General features: G+C 42.6%; 1 protein-coding gene across 10 annotated transcripts in view; it reads left to right on the top strand.

Annotated features, from left to right (window-relative positions):
* The window catches only part of hdac4 (histone deacetylase 4), a 497199-nt gene that overhangs the window by 165114 nt on the left and 314103 nt on the right, over positions 1-17982 (top strand). For all 10 annotated transcript variants that reach the window (XM_072578375.1, XM_072578377.1, XM_072578374.1 and 7 more), the window contains one exon: positions 109-180. In XM_072578375.1, coding sequence (XP_072434476.1) covers positions 109-180 — 72 coding nt within the window. The remainder of the gene's footprint in view (positions 1-108; positions 181-17982) is intronic.

Here is a 17982-nt window from a genome sequence, read left to right on the forward strand (position 1 = left end):
CATGCTGGAGGGAGACTGACTATTTGACCCCACCCCAGCGCCCCATGCTGTTGGAAGTACAACAGATGTTGCAGACTATTTATGAAACTGAATTCTTTTCACTTTCAGATGGACTTTCCGGTCGAGATCAGTCGATTGAGTTGCTGACCCCTTCCAGAGTCAATCACATGCCCAGTACTGGTAAGATCAAAATTTAAATTGAGATTAATTTAGTTAATAAAATCAAGTCACGAATTACCTTTAGAATTTGCCAACCCTCAGGAAGGAAACTATTTTTACAATGAATATTTGGTGCTGTGTTTTTGTTCATTCTGAAGTGGTTTTTTTTAACTCATGGGACGTGGGTGTTGCTGGTTGGCATTTGTTCTCCGTCCCCAGTTGCCCTTGAGAAAGTGATGAAGAGCTACTTTCTTGACACGTTGCAGTCCACTGGCTGTGGTTTGAACACCATGTCCTTTGGTGAAGTGACAGTGAGGGAACAACAATATATTTCCAAGTCAGGAATTCAGGATTTTGACCAAGTGGTTTGGAGGGGAACTTGCAAGTGGTGGTGTTCCCACAAATGCCCTTCTTCTAGATGAGCAGTTATAAATTTGAAAGGTTCTGTCCAAGGATCTTTGGTGAATTTCTGTGTATCTTGTAAACAGAACACACAGCTGCTACTGAGCATTAGAGGTGGAGGGATTAGGTGCTTGTGGATGTGGTCCCATTCAAACAGGCACCTTTTTCTGGATGGTCTCAAGCTTCTTGAATGTGATGGGAGCTGCACCTCTCCAGGCAAATAGGAGTGTGATAGAATATTTCCCAATTTGTATCTTGTAGGTGATGGATAGGCTTTGGTGAAGCAGGAGGCGAGTTACCTGCCAGTATTCCTAACCTCTGACCTAATCTTGTAGCCACTGTGTTGATGTGGCAAGTCCAGTTGTGTTTCTAGTCAGTGGTAGCCCTCAGGATATTGATAGTTTGGGGATTTGGTGATGGTAACACCTAGCGAGGTTTGAGAAGATTTGTAACTCAGGTTGAGGTTCTGGATGTAGGTTTGCTCGCTGAGCTGGAAGGTTCATTTCCAGACATTTCATCACCCAACTAGCTAACACCTTCAGTGGACCTCAGCCGAAGCACTGTACATGATTCCTGCTTTCTAGTTATATGTTTGGGTTGGTGTTGCCATTTCCTGTTCTTTTTCTCAGGGGGTGGTAGATGGGTTTGTTGATTGATTGAGTTCCATCTACCACCCCCTGAGAAAAAGAACAGGAAATAGCATCACCAACCCAAACATAAATAAAAACTAGGAATCACGTGCAGTGCTTTGCCTGAGGCCCACTGAAGACGTTACCTAATAGGGTGATGAAACGTCTGAAAATGAACCTTCCAACTCAGTGAGCAAGCCTACCTTCAGAGATGGTAACACCATTAAGTGTCAAGGGGCAATGGTGAGACAGTAATTGTGTGGTGCAAATGCTACTTGCCACTTGTCAGCCCAACCCTGCATATTGTCCAGATCTCATTGCATTTAAACATGGACTGCTTCAGTATCTGAAAAGTCATGAATGGTGCTGAACATTATGCAATCATTGACAAACATCTCCACTTCTTACCTTATGATGGAGAGAAGGTTTTTGATGAAGCAGTTATAGATGGTTGGGTCTGGGGCCACTACCTTGAGCAACTCCTGCAAAAATGTCCAGTGCTGGAATGACTGACTTCCAACAGCCTCAAATATTTTCTTATGTGTCAGGTATGACTGCAATCAGTCAAGCGATTGCCCATTAATTCTAGTTTTGCTGGGCTCCTTAATGCCACTGCTGAGTCAAATGCAACCTTCATATCAAGGGCTGTCAAATCTCACCTCAACTCGAGTTCAGCTCCTTTGTCCATGGTTGGACCAAGGCTGTAATGAGATAAGGAGATGAATGGTCCTGGCAAAACCCAAACTGGGAATCACTTAGCAGGTTATTGCTGACCAGGTACTGCTTGATAGTACATTTTATAATACCTCCTATCACTTTACTGATTTTTGAGAGTAGACTGATGGGGTGGTAGTTGGCCAGGTTGGATTTGTCCTGCCTTTTGCATACAGGACATACCTTGACAACTTTCCATGTTGTCTGTTAGATAGTCATACAGCACAGAAGTAGACCCTTCGGCCCAACTCATCCATGCCAACCAGGTTTCCTAAACTGAACTAGTCTCATTTGCCTGCATTTGGCCCAAATCTCCCTAAACTTTCCTTTCCGTGTACCTGTCGAAGTATTATTTAAATGTGGTAATTGTACCCACCTCTAGCATTTCCTCTGGTAGATCGTTCTACCATATACACATCACTCTGGCAAAGAAAAGTTACCCCTCGGGTCCCTTTTAAAATTTTTCCCCTCACCGTAAACCTGTGTCTTGTCATTTTGGATTCCCCTACCATGGGGAAAAGACCTTGGCTATTCACTTTATCTATGCCTCTCATGATCTTATAAACTCTATAAGGTCATCCTCCACTCCCAGCCTAACCTCATAACTCAAATCTTTCAGTCTCAGTAACATTCTCGTAAATCTTTTTTGTACCCTTTCCAGTTTAATAACATTCTTCCTATGGCAGGGTGACCAGAATTGTATGCAGTACTCCAGATGTGGCCATACTAGTATTTTATCTGGCATGTGAGATGACATTCCAATTCCTGTACTCTTTGCTCTGACTGATGAAGGCAAGTGTGCCAAACACTGCCTTCCCTACCTATCTACTTGTAACGTCTCTTTCAAGGAATTGTGCACCTGCACCTCTAAGTCTCTGTTCAACAACACTCACCAGGGCTCTCCTGTCTTGGTTTATCTTGCCAAAATGCAACACCTCATATTTATCTGCATTAAACTCCATCTGCCATTCCTCGGCCCACTGATCCAGTTTACAATCATACAGCACGGAAACAGACCCTCTAGGTCCAACCAATCCACGCCAAACATAATCCCGAACTAAACTGGTCCCACCTGCCTGTTCTGGGCCTGTATCCTTCCAAATATTTCCTACTCACATATCCATCCATATGGCTATTAAACATTGTTACTGTACCCACATCCACCACTTCCTCAGGAAGTTCATTCCACGTGCAAAACCACCCTCTGTGAAAACGTTTGCCTCTTGGATATTTTTTTAAATGTCTCTCCTCATGCCCCGTAGTATTGAAATTCCTCATCCTTAGTATAAAGGCAACTACCATCAACTATCTATACCTCATTTTATAAATTTCTATCAGGCATGCTCCAGTGGAAAAGATCCCAGTTTTTATTTATAACTCAAACTTTCCAGACCTGGCAACATCCTGGTAAGTCTCTTCGGAATCCTCTCCAGCTTGATAATATCCTTCCTATAACTGCACAACCAGAACTGGACACAGTACTCCAGAAAAGCCTTCGCCAATGTCCTATAAAACCTCAACATAACGTATCAACTCCTATACTCAAAGGAGTGAGCAGTGAAGGCAAGCGTGCCAAATGCCTTTTTGACCACCCATCTATATATTGTTCAAGATTGTGTCCTATCTTTAGATAACCTTCTTCATTGTCCAATATACGACCAATTTTGGTGTCATCCGCAAACTTACTAACCATGCTTTTTACCTTCTTATCCAAATTGTTTATGTAAGTGATGAACAAAAATGAACCAAACACTGATCCTTGACCACAAATCACTGGTCACAGGCCTCCTATCTGAACAGCTACCCTCTACACTACCCTCTATCTGCTCCTACCGTCAAGTCAATTTTATATCTACTTGGCTAGCTCTCCCTGGATCTCATGTGATCTAACCTTACTAACTAGTCCACTGCATTGAACATTGCCAAAGGTCCAGCTCAAGTTCATGTAGACAACATCTACCACTCTGCCTTCATCTATCATCTTGGTCTCCTCGTGAAAAAGCCTCAATCAAGTTTGAGAGACATGATTTCCTACCATAAAGACATGCTGACTATCCCTAATCAGTCCTTGCCTTTCCGAATGAATGTAGATCCTGTCCCTCAAAATCCGCTCTTGCAAATTAGCTAAGACTGACGTCAGGCACTTTGGCCTGTAATTCCCTGGCATTTCTTTGCAGCCTTTCTTAAATGATGGCACAACATTAGCCGCACTCCAGTCTCTAGCACCTCACTCGTAGCTGTCAGTGATACAAAATGTCTGCTCTGGGCCCCACAATTTCTTCCCTAGCTTCCCAGAATGTCCTGGAATACACTTGATTCGGGACCAGGGATTTATCTATCTTTGTGTTTTAAGATCTCCAGGACCTTCCCTTCTGTAATGGATTCTTTTCAAAACATCATGCTTATTTCCCCAAGCTCCCTTGCTTCCATGTCTTTTCCCCCACAGTAAATACTAATGCAAAATATTTTGATGAGGATCTCACCCATCTCTAGTTCCATGCATAGACGTTCTTGATCTTTAAAGGGCCCTACTCTATCCCTAGCTACTCTTTTGCTCTTAATATACTTGTAGAATCTCTTTGGATTCTGCTTAACCTTATCTGCCAAAGCTGAACTCTCACTTATCTTGTTTTTGAAAGCCTCCAACTTGACAGATGTCTCTTTACCTGCAAACAGCCTCCCCAATCAACTTTTGAAAGTTCCTGTCTAATTCCATCAAAATTGGCCTTGCCCCAATTTAGGACTTTAACTTGTGGATCAGGCCTATCCTTTTCAATAAGTATTTTAAAACTAATAGAATTACAGTCACTGGTCCCAAAGTGCTCTCCCACTAACACCTCAGTCACTTGCCCTGTCTTATTTCCCATGAAGAGGTTGAGTTTTGCCCCTTTTCCACTAGGGCCATCTACATCTTAAATAAAGTTTTCTTGAACAAACTTAAATTCCTCCCCATCCAATCCCTTAACACTATGGCAGTCTCAGTCTGTTTGGACAGTTACAAGTCCCCCACTATTACAACCCTATTATTCTTACAGCTATTTGTGACCTCCCTAGATATTCCTACTGACTATTGGAAAGCCTATAGTACAATCCCATCAAAGTGATCACCCCCCCTTCATATTTCTCAGTTTCCCCCCATAAAGCTTCACTGGACTATCCCTCAGAAATATCCTCTCAACAGTCACGTTTTGACTAATCAAAAATACCATTCTCCACCCTCTCTTGCCTCCACTTCTGTCCTTCCTATAGCATCTGTACCTTGGAACATTGAGCTGCCAATCCTGTTCCTCCCTCAGTCATGTTTCTGTAATAGCTATATTATCCCAGTCCCATGTTCCCACCCATGTCCTGAGTTCATCCTCCTTATCTGTCAGGCCTCTTACATTGAAACAAATGCAGTTTAATTAATCAGTCTTCTCTCATTCCCTCCTGTGCTCTTGCCTGCCTTGTCTATTAACTTGGTCTCTTTAACTTCTGGACTAGCCTCAACTTTCTGTTCTGTCTCACTACTGCTGAGGGTCCCACCCCTTTCTAGTTTAAAGCCTCCTGAGTAGTTCTAGCAAACGTCATCAGCAGAATGTTGGTCCCCCTCTAGTTCAGATTGAACCTGTTCCTTTGGTACACGTCACTTCAACTCCAGAAGAGATCCCAATGATTCAAAAATCTGAATTCCTACCTCTCCACCAGCTCCTCAGCCGCATATTCATCTGCCCTATCCTCCTATTCCTACTCCCACTAGCACATGGCACCAGGAGTAAGCCAGAGATAATTACCCTTGAAGTCCTGCTTTTTAACCTTCCAACCAACTCCCTATATTCACTCTGCAAGACCTCATGCTTTTAGTACCAACAACATTAGTAGAAAATGTGTACAATGTGCTTTGGCTGCTCATGCCCCCTCTTTTGAGTGTTTGCAACTACTCCAAGATATCCCAGACCCTGCCACCAGGGAGGCTACTTTCTATCCTGGAGTCTCGCTCGCAGCCACAGAAACACCTGTCTTTGCTTCGACTGGAGAATCCCCTATTTTTGACAGGAGGAAGGTTTAAAAGGGACCTGAGGGGCAACGTTTTCAAAACAGGGTGGTTCATATGTGGAATGAACTGCCAGAAGTGGTGGCTGCAGATATAGTTTCAGCATTTAAAAGACATTTGGATAAGTTCATGAATAAGGAAGGTCGAGGGATATGGGGCCAAACGCAGGCAAGTGGACTAGTTTAGATGGGGAAATTCAGTCAGCATGACAAGATGGATTGAAGGTCTTTTTATGTGATGTTTGATTCTATCATAATCGTTCACTTCGACTTGGCCTTACCTGCTTCACAACAGAGCCAGTCGTGGTGCCAAAGACCTAGCTGCTGCTGCTATTTTCCTCGGAGAGGCCGTTTCCCCCAACTGTATCCAAAATGGTATACTTGTTTGAGAGGGGAATAGCCACAGGATATTCCTGCACCACCTGCCTACCTCTCCTGGTAGTTACCCTAGCTACCTGGCTGAACCTGCTGTATTACCATCTCCCTGAAGTTACTATTTTCCACATGCTCTGCCCCACATATGCTACTCACTTCTTCAAACTGCTGCTCCAACCAATCCATGTGGTGTGAGAGGAGCTGCAGCAGGACACATTTCCTGCAGACAGTGCCAGGAACATTCAACTGCTCCCTGATCTCCCACATCGGATAGGAGGTGCTTTCCACTCTACTGACTGCTATCTCTTCCCCTTTAACAACTGGCAGACTTGGGGAGGGTGGGGGTAAAGGTCTAACCTTGCCCTTACCTTATTGCTGCTCACGCCATCCCTGCCATTCAACACCCAGGTACCTTCTCCAGCAACCAGAAAAAAAATGCAGAACCTGCCAGTACACCAACCCCCTCACCTCCATTTAGGGCCCCAAACAGTTCTTCCAGGTGAGACAGAGGTTCACCCGCCTCTCTTCCAACCTAGTTTACTGCATCAGATGCTTCTGATGTGGTCTTCTCTACATCAGGGAGACCGAACGTAAACTTAGGGAGTGGCTCACCAAGCATCGCAGCCACGTCTGCAGGGGCTGATCAGACCTCCCAGTCACTGCCCATTTCAGTACTCCACCACTCACCTTCCAACATGACCATCCTTGGCCTCCTCTATTGCCAAAACAAACCACAGTACCTATTGGAGGAACAGCACCTTATCTTCCGCTTGGGCACCCTTCAGCCTAGAGGACTCAACATTGAGTTCTCTAATTTCAAATAACCCCACTCCCCATCCCCTGACTCCCTTCCCAGCCCCTCCCTCTCACCAACTGGATTCATTCCTCCCATTGACCACCCAGGCCGTACCCTCTACCTGCCTTCACTCATCCCACTTCACCACCCTGCACCCATCTCTCCCTTTATCTGCAGCTCCCCCAACCCACCCCATTCTTGAAGAAAGGTTATACCAAAATCTACAGTTTGGTGTAACCCTTCTACATCATCTGATTCTGCCTGGCTTGCTATGTTCTTCCACCCTCATGCCCACCCTTCTGAACCAAGCATTCACCTAGGGTTGGTCTTGGATCTAACCAGCAGCACCTCAACCACAAAGCAGCCCTTGCTAAAATGGCCAGAACAAGACACAGTAATGCCTCCCAATCCAGTTCCCTAATTTCCACACTTAACTCAACACCCAGTGCTTTCACTCTTGCAGTTTGCCTCCATGCTGGGAACACTTTAGGCCTAGCTTTTATAGTGTTCAGGCCTTCCTTCTTACAAGAAAGGGATTTAGTGAGTTTACTTAATTAGTTTAATTAACTACAGAAGTCAAAAAGCTTGTTTAAACTTGCCTTAGGCCTGAAAGAACAAGAACTTCCCTACTCCATTTTAGGTTTTAAGAGGGCAAAAGATTAAGATTTATATTCTTCAACTTCCACACTCAGCTCAATTCCTAGCGTTTTCACACACTGTCCCAGTGTTTGAGCTCTATTAGAACAACTTGGCTGGAGAAGTGGCAAGCTCTGGGGCACAAGTCTTCAGAACTGTTGCTCAGTGTTTTCAGGGCCTGTAGCCTTTTGCAGTATCCAGTGCCCTAACTGTTTCTCGACATTGCATGGAGTGAATCGAATTGGCTGAAGATTGATATATATGATGCTGGAGACCACTGGAACAGGCCGAGATGGATCATCCACTCGGTACATCTGGCTGAAGATTGCTGTACATGCTTCAGCATAATCTTTTGCACTGATATGTTGGGCACTTCCAGTACTAAGGATGGGGATATATCCTGTATGTGGAAGCTGCTCCAGTTTAATTGTCTACCACCATCCACGACTGGATGTAGTAGAACTGCAGGGTTTAAATCTGATCTGTTGATTCTGGGATTGCTAGGCTCTGTCACTTGGTATTTATGCTGCTTGGCATCCAAGTAGTCCTGTTTAGTACTTCAGCAAGTAAATTTTTAGGTGCGCCTGGTGCTGCTCCTGACATGCCTTCCTGTACTGTTCATTGAATCAGGATTGATCCCCTGGATGGTAATGATTGAGTGGGACCATGAGGTTGCAGATTTTTGCTGGAGCACAGTTCTGCTGCCATTGATGGCTGACAGCACATTATGGATGCCCAGTCTTGAGTTGCTTAGATCTATTTGAAATTTGTTTTATTTAGCATGGTGGTAGTGCCACTCAATACAATGGAAGCTATTCTCAATGTGATAAAATTGAGAACGGAACAGTTCAAAGAGATTAATCTTCTGGCGTTAGGTCACTAATGCACTTGTGTAACATTAAAATGACATATAGATAGATCGAGTGATTGTGCTGATGTCTACTGACTGAACTTGGGCTGTCTTCAGATGCACTGAAAAAAAGCCTGTGATTTCCTTTTTCCTCCTCCCCCAAACATTGATTCTCTTCATATTTCTTTACATTTTCATGCTTGAAAGATTTTCCTTGCAAGTTCAACTACGCACAGTAGATAAGTCAGTAAATTTTTCCATTTAAGTTGAAAACCTGGAACTTGATACTTTCTTTCTGTGTTCTTTATATAGTTTCACTCATACTTATTTTACTTCTTGTGTTCATCTCCCTGCTACCCAGTATTTTTTTCCCTCTCCTTTCCATAGTGGAAGCAGGTCATTTGGTTCAACAAGTCCATAATGACACTCCAAAGATCATCCCGCCCAGACCCATCCCCCTATCCTATCCCAGCAACCCTGCACTTCCCATGGCTAGTGCATCAAACCTACAAATCCATGAGCACTATCTGTAATTTTGCATGTCCAAATCACCTAACTTGCACATCTTTGGATTGTGGGAGGAAACTGGAGCACCTGCTGAAAACCTTCTCTGGGTTTCCTTTTGGAACCTTTTTCTTTGAGCTGAGATTATTCTCGCATGCCTTGTCTTAGTGATTGTTAGTCCTCTGACCACCTTGCCAATTGCTGGAATGCACAGAACATAATGGACAACGTTGATTGAAGTCCATACACTTGCAGTTCAATTTTGATTTTGAGATAGCAATTCAAAATGCGAATAAGCAGGGTGTTTGGTATTCATAAATGTTTAATCCTGTTTTCATGACAATGTATTTTCAGGATATTTTAAACCAAACATTTAGTGATTGTATCTTAGGATTTTTTTTCAATTTTCACAAGAAATATTAGCCTACTATGGGGATCCTTATCGAGCGCCTTGCTGAAATCCATATTCGCCACATCAACCGGTTTACTGTCATCTACCTGTTTGGTCAATTGATCAAAAAACTCAATAAGATTCGTTAGGCACGACCTACCCTTCACAAAACCCTTCACGATAGCCCCTGGGCCGGATGGGATCTATCCTAGGATCCTCTGGGAAGCAAGGGAAGAGATTGCCGAGTCTTTGGCATTGATCTTCAAATCATCATTGTCTACAGGAATAGTGCCTGAGGACTGGAGGATAGCAAATGTGGTTCCCTTGTTCACAAAGGCTAGTAGAGACAACCTTGGTAATTACAGACCAGTGAGTCTCACTTCAGTTTTTGGTAAAGTGTTAGAAAAGGTTATAAGAGATAGGATTTATAACCATCTAGAAAAGAATAATCTGATCAGGGACAGTCAGCACGGTTTTGTGAAGGGTAGGTTGTGCCTAACAAATCTTATTGAGTTTTTTGACAAAGTGACCAAACAGGTAGATGAGAGTAAACCAGTTGATGTGGTGTATATGAATTTCAGCAAGGGTTTCGATAAGGTTCCCCACAGTAGGCAATTAAACAAAATGCGGAGGAATGAGATTGTAGGAGACATAGCAGTTTGGATCAGTAATTGGCTTGCTGAAAGAAAACAAAGGGTTGTAGTTGATGGAACATGTTCATCTTGGTGTCCAGTTATTAGTGGCGTACCGCAAGGGTCGGTGTTGGGTCCACTGCTCTTCGTCATTTTTCTAAATGACCTGGATGAGGGCTTAGGGTTGGTTAGTAAATTTGCGGACGGCACGAAGGTCGGTGGGGTTGTTGATAGTGACGAAGGATGTAGTAGGTTGCAGAGAGACGAAGATAGGATGCAGAGCTGGGCTGAGAGGTGGCAAATGGAGTGTAATGTGGACAAGTGTGAGGTGATACTCTTTGGACAGAGTAATCGGAATGCAAAGTACTGGGCTAATGGTAAGATTCTTGGGAGTGCAGATGAGCAGAGAGATCTCTGTGTCCATGTACACAGATCCCTGAAAGTTGCCACCCAGATTGACAGGGTTATTAAGAAGGCATACAGTGTTTTGGCCTTTATTAATAGGGGGATTGAGTTCCGGAACCAGGAGGTTATGCTGCCGCTGTACAAATCTCTGGTACAGCCACACTTGGAGTATTGTGTACAGTTCTGGTCACCGCATTATAAGAAGGATGTGAAAGCTTTGGAAAGGGTGCAGAGGAGATTTACTAGGATGTTGTCTGGTATGGAAGGAATGTCTTACGAGGAAAGGCTGAGGGCCTTTACACTGTTGTCATTAGAGAGAAGAAGGTTGAGAGGTGACTTAATAGAGACATACAAGATAAATCAGAGGGTTAGATAGGATGGTCAGGGAGAGCCTTTTTCCAAGTATGGGGATGGCAAACACGAGGGGACACAACTTTAAAGTGAGGGCAGATAGGTATAAGACAGATGTCAGAGATAGTTTCTTTACTCAGAGAGTAGTAAGGGTATGGAATGCTTTGCCTGCAACGGTAGTAGATTCGCCAAGTTTAAGTGCATTTAAGTCGTCGTTGGACAGGCATATGGATGTACATGGAATAGTGTAGGTGGGATGGACTTCAGATTAGTATGACAGGGTGGCGCAACATCGAGAGCAGAAGGGCCTGTACTGCGCTGTAATGTTCTATGTTCTTTGTAAAACTGCAAGCAAACTACCTTTTAAACAGGGCTTACTCTTTTGTTCTAGAGTTATGGAAAAATTGATTTAGCGCATACAGTCTGGTTTATCTCTAAATCTTGTAACTCCAAAATAGATTTAAGATATTATAGTAATTCCAGAAACATTCTTAAATATAGAAAATGATTTCAGGAAATAAAGGAGAACATTGCAATTAAGCCACTACTTTTGGCTCAATATTGGCAGCTTTGTTGTCATTTAACTAGGTCTAACTCTAAACAGTTCCTTTGATTCTTCATCTTTCTTCTCCTTAATGCTCCCTTTTTTTCCCTTGTTAAATTAGCTGACCCATTCCCTACAGTAATATGCATTTGAATGTATTTCTGAGTACATCACTGACTGCGAAAAGCTTTGGAATTATTTATGAAAGGCACCATACAAATGTACATCAATACTTTTTTAAATATGGCTGTTTCTTCCCCAGTACCTCTGAAATAATTTGTGACATCTTCTTGAAGGAAATTATATTGGTGATGAGATAACAAGAATCCAGAGAAAATATATTCCTGTCAGGGTGAAAGGGAAGGCTGGTAGGTATAGGGAATGCTGGATGACTAAAGAAACTGAGGGTTTGGTTAAGAAAAAGAAGGAAGCATACGTCAGGTATAGACAGGATAGATCGAGTGAATCCTTAGAGTATAAAGAAAGTAGGAGTATACTTAAGAGGGAAATCGGGAGGGCAAAAAGGGGACATGAAATAGCTTTGGCAAATACAATTAAGGAGAATCCAAAGGGTTTTTGCAAATATATTAAGGAAAAAAGGGTAACTAGGGAGAGAATAGGGCCCCTCAAAGATCAGCAAGGCGGCCTTTGTGTGGAGCCACAGAAAATGGGGGAGATACTAAATGAATATTTTGCATCAGTATTCACTGTGGAAAAGGTTATGGAAGATATAGACTGTAGGGAAATAGATGGTGACATCTTGCAAAATGTCCAGATTACAGAGGAGGAAGTGTTGGATGTCTTGAAACGGGTAAAAGTGGATAAATCCCCAGGACCTGATCAGGTATACCCGAGAACTCTGGGAAGCTAGAGAAGAGATTGCTGGGCCTTTTACTGAGATATTTGTGTCATCGATAGTCACAGGTGAGGAGCTGGAAGACTGGAGGTTGGCAAACGTGGTGCCACTGTTTAAGAAAGGTGGTAAAGACAAGCCAGGGGACTATAGACTGGTGAGTCTGACCTCGGTGGTGGGCAAGTTGTTGGAGGGAATCCTGAGGGACAGGATGTACATGTATTTGGAAAGGCAAGGACTGATTAGGGATAGTGAACATGGCTTTGTACGTGGGAAATCGTGTCTCACCAACTTGATTGAGTTTTTTGAAGAAGTAACAAAGAAGATTGATGAGGGCAGAGCAGTAGATGTGATCTATATGGACTTCAGTAAGGCGTTCAACAAGGTTCCCCATGGGAGACTGATTAGCAAGGTTAGATCTCATGGAATACAGGGAGAACTAGCCATTTGGACACAAAACTGGCTCAAAGGTAGAAGACAGAGGGTGTTGGTGGAGGGTTGTTTTTCAGACTGGAGGCCTGTGACCAGTGGAGTGCCACAAGGATCGGTGCTGGGCCCTCTACTTTTTGTCATTTACATAAATGATTTGGATGCGAGCATAAGAGGTACAGTTTGTAAGTTTACGGATGACACCAAAATTGGAGGTGTAGTGGACAGCAAAGAGGGTTACCTCAGATTACAACAGGATCTGGACCAGATGGGCCAATGGGCTGAGAAGTGGCAGATGGAGTTTAATTCAGATAAATGTGAGGTGCTGCATTTTGGGAAAACAGATCTTAGCAGGACTTATACACTTAATGGTAAGGTCCTGGGGAGTGTTGCTGAACAAAGAGAACTTGGAGTGCAGGTTCATAGCTCCTTGAAAGTGGAGTTACAGGTAGATAGGATAGTGAAGAAGGCGTTTGGTATGCTTTCCTTTATTGGTCAGAGTATTGAGTACAGGGGTTGGGAAGTTATGTTGCGGCTGTACAGGACATTGGTTAGGCCACTGTTGGAATATTGCGTGCAATTCTGGTCTCCTTCCTATCAGAAAGATATTGTGAAACTTGAAAGGGTTCAGAAAAGATTTACAAGGATGTTGCCAGAGTTGGAGGACCTGAGCGATAGGGAGAGGCTGAACATGCTGGGACTGTTTTCCCTGGAGCGTTGCAGGCTGAGGGGTGACCCTTTAGAGGTTTACAAAATTATGAGGGGCATGGATAGGATAAATAGACTCTGGGGTCAGTGAGTCCAGAACTAGAGGGCATAGGTTTAGGGTGAGAGGGGAAAGATATAAAAGAGACCTAAGGGCCAACTTTTTCACGCAGAGAGTGGTATGTGTATGGAATCAGCTGCCAGAGGATGTGGTGGAGGCTGGTACAATTGCAACATTTAAGAGGCATTTGGATGGGGATATGAATAGGAAGGGTTTGGAGGGATATGGGCCTGGTGCTGGCAGGTGGGACTAGATTGGGTTGGGATATCTGGTAAGCATGGACAGGTTGGACCGAAGGGTCTGTTTCCATACTGTACATCTCTATGACTCCATGAAAGTGGTGATTGGAAAAGTTGGAATTGTTATGAAATATGCTGGACCATGTACATTCAGTTGTTCATAGAACTATAGAATTTAGTATTGCGGGGAGGGGTATTAAAATTGTTGCACCTTTGCAGGACCAATACAAGTGATCTAATTTCCCTGCCCTTTCTTGCTAGTCTTTTAGATTTTTCTTCAAATATTTATTCATCTTCAAACGTTGCTTTTGATTCTACTTTCATTATCCCCATTGTTGGGGATTTTCTGTGCTGACACTCCCTGTGTAAGGAAGTTTCAATATATCTCTTCCTTTATTTTTGTCTGGAAATTAATGTTCTCTGGTAATTGTTTCACTGACCATGGAAATAATGTTTTGTATGAGTTTGATTTATATTGAACATTTGGTAAAATCTCTGTCTCTTTCCAGAACTAAAGTCTTAATTTCATTTTGTCATCTTTGTGATTGCATAACTGATTTACTGTGGCCCTGATGTCCTTCCTAAAGTAAGAAACCTTAAAAAGGGGGACATAAGTAAGGGCGGCACAGTGGTTCAGTGGCTAGTGCTGCTGCCTCACAGCACCAGGGACCCGGGTTCAATTCGAGCCTCGGGTGACCGTCTGTGTGGAGTTTGCACATTCTCCCTGTGTCTGCATGGGTTTCCTCTGGGTGCTTCGGTTTCCTCCCATAGTCCAAAGATGTGTAGGTTAGGTGAATTGGCCATGCTAAATTGCCATAGTGTTCAGGGATGTGTTGGTTAAGTGCATTAGTCAGGGATAAATGTAGAGTTATAGGGGAATGGGCCTGGGTGAGTTACTCTTCGGAGGGTCAGTGTGGACTTGTTGGGCCGAAGGGGCCTGTGTCCACACTGTAGGGATTCTATTCTATTCTAAATATTCCATGTGCAGTGCAACCTGCAATTTATGTTTGACCTCCGAAATAGGGAAAATGCAATATATTCTTAGCAGGTCAGCAGCATCTGTGATGAGAGTTATAGAATTAATATTTCAGGTCTGCAGTCTTTTATCAGAACTGGAAAAGGTTACAAATATCTCACCTTTTAAAAGAGTGGGAGGAGAGGAAAGAACAAAAGGGAAAATCTGAGAGGCAGAAGAGATTAAATGATAAAAGATGTGACATTGCAAGGCAAAAGGGTAATGAATGAACAAGAAATAAAAGATTCATTTATAGGAGTTGTAAATGGACACAGCTTGTCCATGCGTGCAGATAACGCACCAAAGTAATCTGTAGCAGCAGCAGCATTCTGCAGCCACTCTCAACTAAAACATGGGAGACAACAGCAGAAATAATGAAAAGGAAGATGTAGATGTGTCTTGTGGTCCTGGGAGCTTGAATCCTCTTGTATACTAAGTGCTTTTGCCACAAAGAAATAGAGGGCAGAAGTCAAGTACATGGAACAGAGAAGAATGAGACGGAAGTAGAGGAGCTCAGGGAAAAGAGGTCCAAGAACGTATATTACAAATCCTGGGAAGAAAATTGGAGACAATGAGACAGAGGAGTTTAGGCTAGGATATAAAGTAATGGAAGAGAGATTGACAAAGTGACGCAGAGAGCATCTTGGAGTGTAGACTAAGGGTAAATGAGAGAATCAGTATAAAGCTGAGGAGCAAAGCAGCATCAGAAAATCAACTCTTATTGTGGGCTTGAGAGTTTTGTAATGCTGTAATCTTATATTCTGTAATAACCAAGTCAGTAAGTTTAATTGATTATTCAAAAATATGCAGAGTGAATTATTAGAATATAGAATGAATGAAAAAGATCTGAGAAGGAATTGGTGAATGAGGTTTGGTTGTTAGCAAACTGGAAATATTTTCTTTTAAGCACGATTCTCACTGACTGACCGAGGTGGTAAATAATTTTCCTTAGAAATGATGTAATTTTACTTCTTGCTTCACTTATACACTATGGAAGGGTTGCACCTAGCACCAAGTCTTCAGTCTTTGGTTCTCTATTTTTATGCTGTTGTTGATCAAGTAAATGCCCTAAAACATCAGAGAAGGCACAGAATTTAAAAAATAAATGGACTAATTTGTAACATTTGCTTAGGTTTACCTGTTTATTAATCAATATGTTCAGAGATGTTCTTACCTGCTCCACTGCGCCACAAGAGGTCTTGTGTCTTAAAATTAGTGTTTCGAAGTTCATTGAAGCCTACCTTCAGAATTTGGACATTTCATTGTGGAGTTATTTCTTGAAGATCAAATCAATTGCTCAGTGCATCTCTAATTGGCTTGTATTGACCATTGAAAAAAGCAGTTGTAATGTTTCCAAATATGTTGATGCCACAAAAGTAGATAGGAATTGAAGTTGTGAGGAGAGTGCAAGGAGGCTTCACTGGAACTTTGTTGAGTTAAGTGAAAGGACAGGAACACAATATGTGAGTAAGTGTGAAATTACCTATTATTTGGTATAGAAAAGACAGATTTGTTTTTAAATAGTGAGAGTTTGAGCAGTATTGATGCCTAAAGGGACCTAGGTGTTTTCAATTTCAAGTTTCTCAAAGCTACCATATGGTACTCAGGAAAGGAAATTGTATCTTGGCCATCATCATGAGGGGAAAGTGAGGACCGCAGATGCTGGAGATCAGAGCTGAGAATGTGTTGCTGGAAAAGCGCAGCATGTCAGGCAGCATCCAAGGAGCAGGAGAATCGACGTTTTGGGCATGAGCCGGAAGAAGGGCTCATGCCCGAAACGTCGATTCTCCTGCTCCTTGGATGCTGCCTGACCTGCTGCACTTTTCCAGCAACACATCATCATGAGGGGTTTTGCATACAAATGTAAAGATGTCTAGCTGCAATGATGTAGAGCCTTGGTGGTACTGCACCTGAAGAATTGTGTACAGTTTTGTTCTCGTTAAGGTTCACCAAACTAATTGCTGGAATGGCAGGATTTTCTTAGGAGAGACTGAAGGAATTGTACCTCTGATCTCTAGGATTTTAAAGAATAAGAGATCATCTCAATCAAATGTAAAGCATTCTTACAGGATGTAGGGTGATTGAATATAGGATGTTTCTCCTGACCAATAAATGTAGAACTGGCATAGTAATTTCTGAGTAAGGCCTAGACTATTTAAGACTCAGGAGGAATTTATTCAGAGGGTGGTGAACCTTTGAAATTATCTGCCTCAGATGTCTGTGCATGTTCAATGCAGTGCAATGTGGAGGTAGACCAGGAAAACAACATTGTAGTAAAAGATCAACCACGATCTAATTGAGTGGCAGAGCAGACGCAGTGGTCCCAAAGGCCCACCCTGTTTCTAAGTTCTGATTTTGCAATTGAAATCTAAAACATGGAGGTGCGTAACAATGTAGTGTATCAAAACAAAACAATCCTAGCACTGCATCAGAATCACACATACTGCTATTAATTCCAGCACTTTTCTAATTTTATGAATGTTTAATTGTACACTAAAGAGTCTTTTGTTTTGTCCAATTTCAATTTGAACTAGTGGATAATTTGAATTAAACTTAAAATTAAGGCTTTAGGTCATTTGACTCATCAAATGAACAGTACACATTGTTCTGTTATGGACTCTACTCCACTTAGAGAAAGTTGTAAGTAAATACTTTTTCATCTACGAGAGAAATTAAACAATTATCTGAAATTTTCAATCCTGAACAGTTTGGGTTTTCTCCGGATAACACTGTCCCATTCTAGGTCTCAACAGAGCAACCTAATAAAGAATTGGCTGAAACTAAATCCTCAATTATTGAATGAGCTAGGCCCCTTAGTTGGGAATAATGTTAAATATAATTAATCATAATATCAGAACATAATATAGATGGTCACAGGACTTGAAACATTAAGTCTATTTTCTCACAACATTGGCTGCCAGATCTGTTGAGTTTCTTTGGCAGTTTAGAGTCATAGAGATGTACAGCACAGAAACAGACCCGTTGGTCCAACTTATCCATGCCAATCAGGTGTCCTAACCTAATTTCGTCCCATTTGCCAGCACCTGACCCATATCCCTCCAAACCCTTCATATACCCATCCAGATGCCTCTTAAATGTTGCAAGTGTACCAGCCTCCACCACATCCTCTGGCAGCTCATTCCATACATGTACCACCCTCTGCGTGAAAATGTTGCCCCTTAGGTCTCTTTTATATCTTTCCCCTCTCACCCTAAACCTATGCCCTCTATTTCTGGACTCTCCCACCCCTATCCATTTGG

The sequence above is a fragment of the Chiloscyllium punctatum genome, chromosome 10 (genome assembly GCF_047496795.1).
Source record: "Chiloscyllium punctatum isolate Juve2018m chromosome 10, sChiPun1.3, whole genome shotgun sequence".
NCBI lineage: Eukaryota > Metazoa > Chordata > Chondrichthyes > Orectolobiformes > Hemiscylliidae > Chiloscyllium > Chiloscyllium punctatum.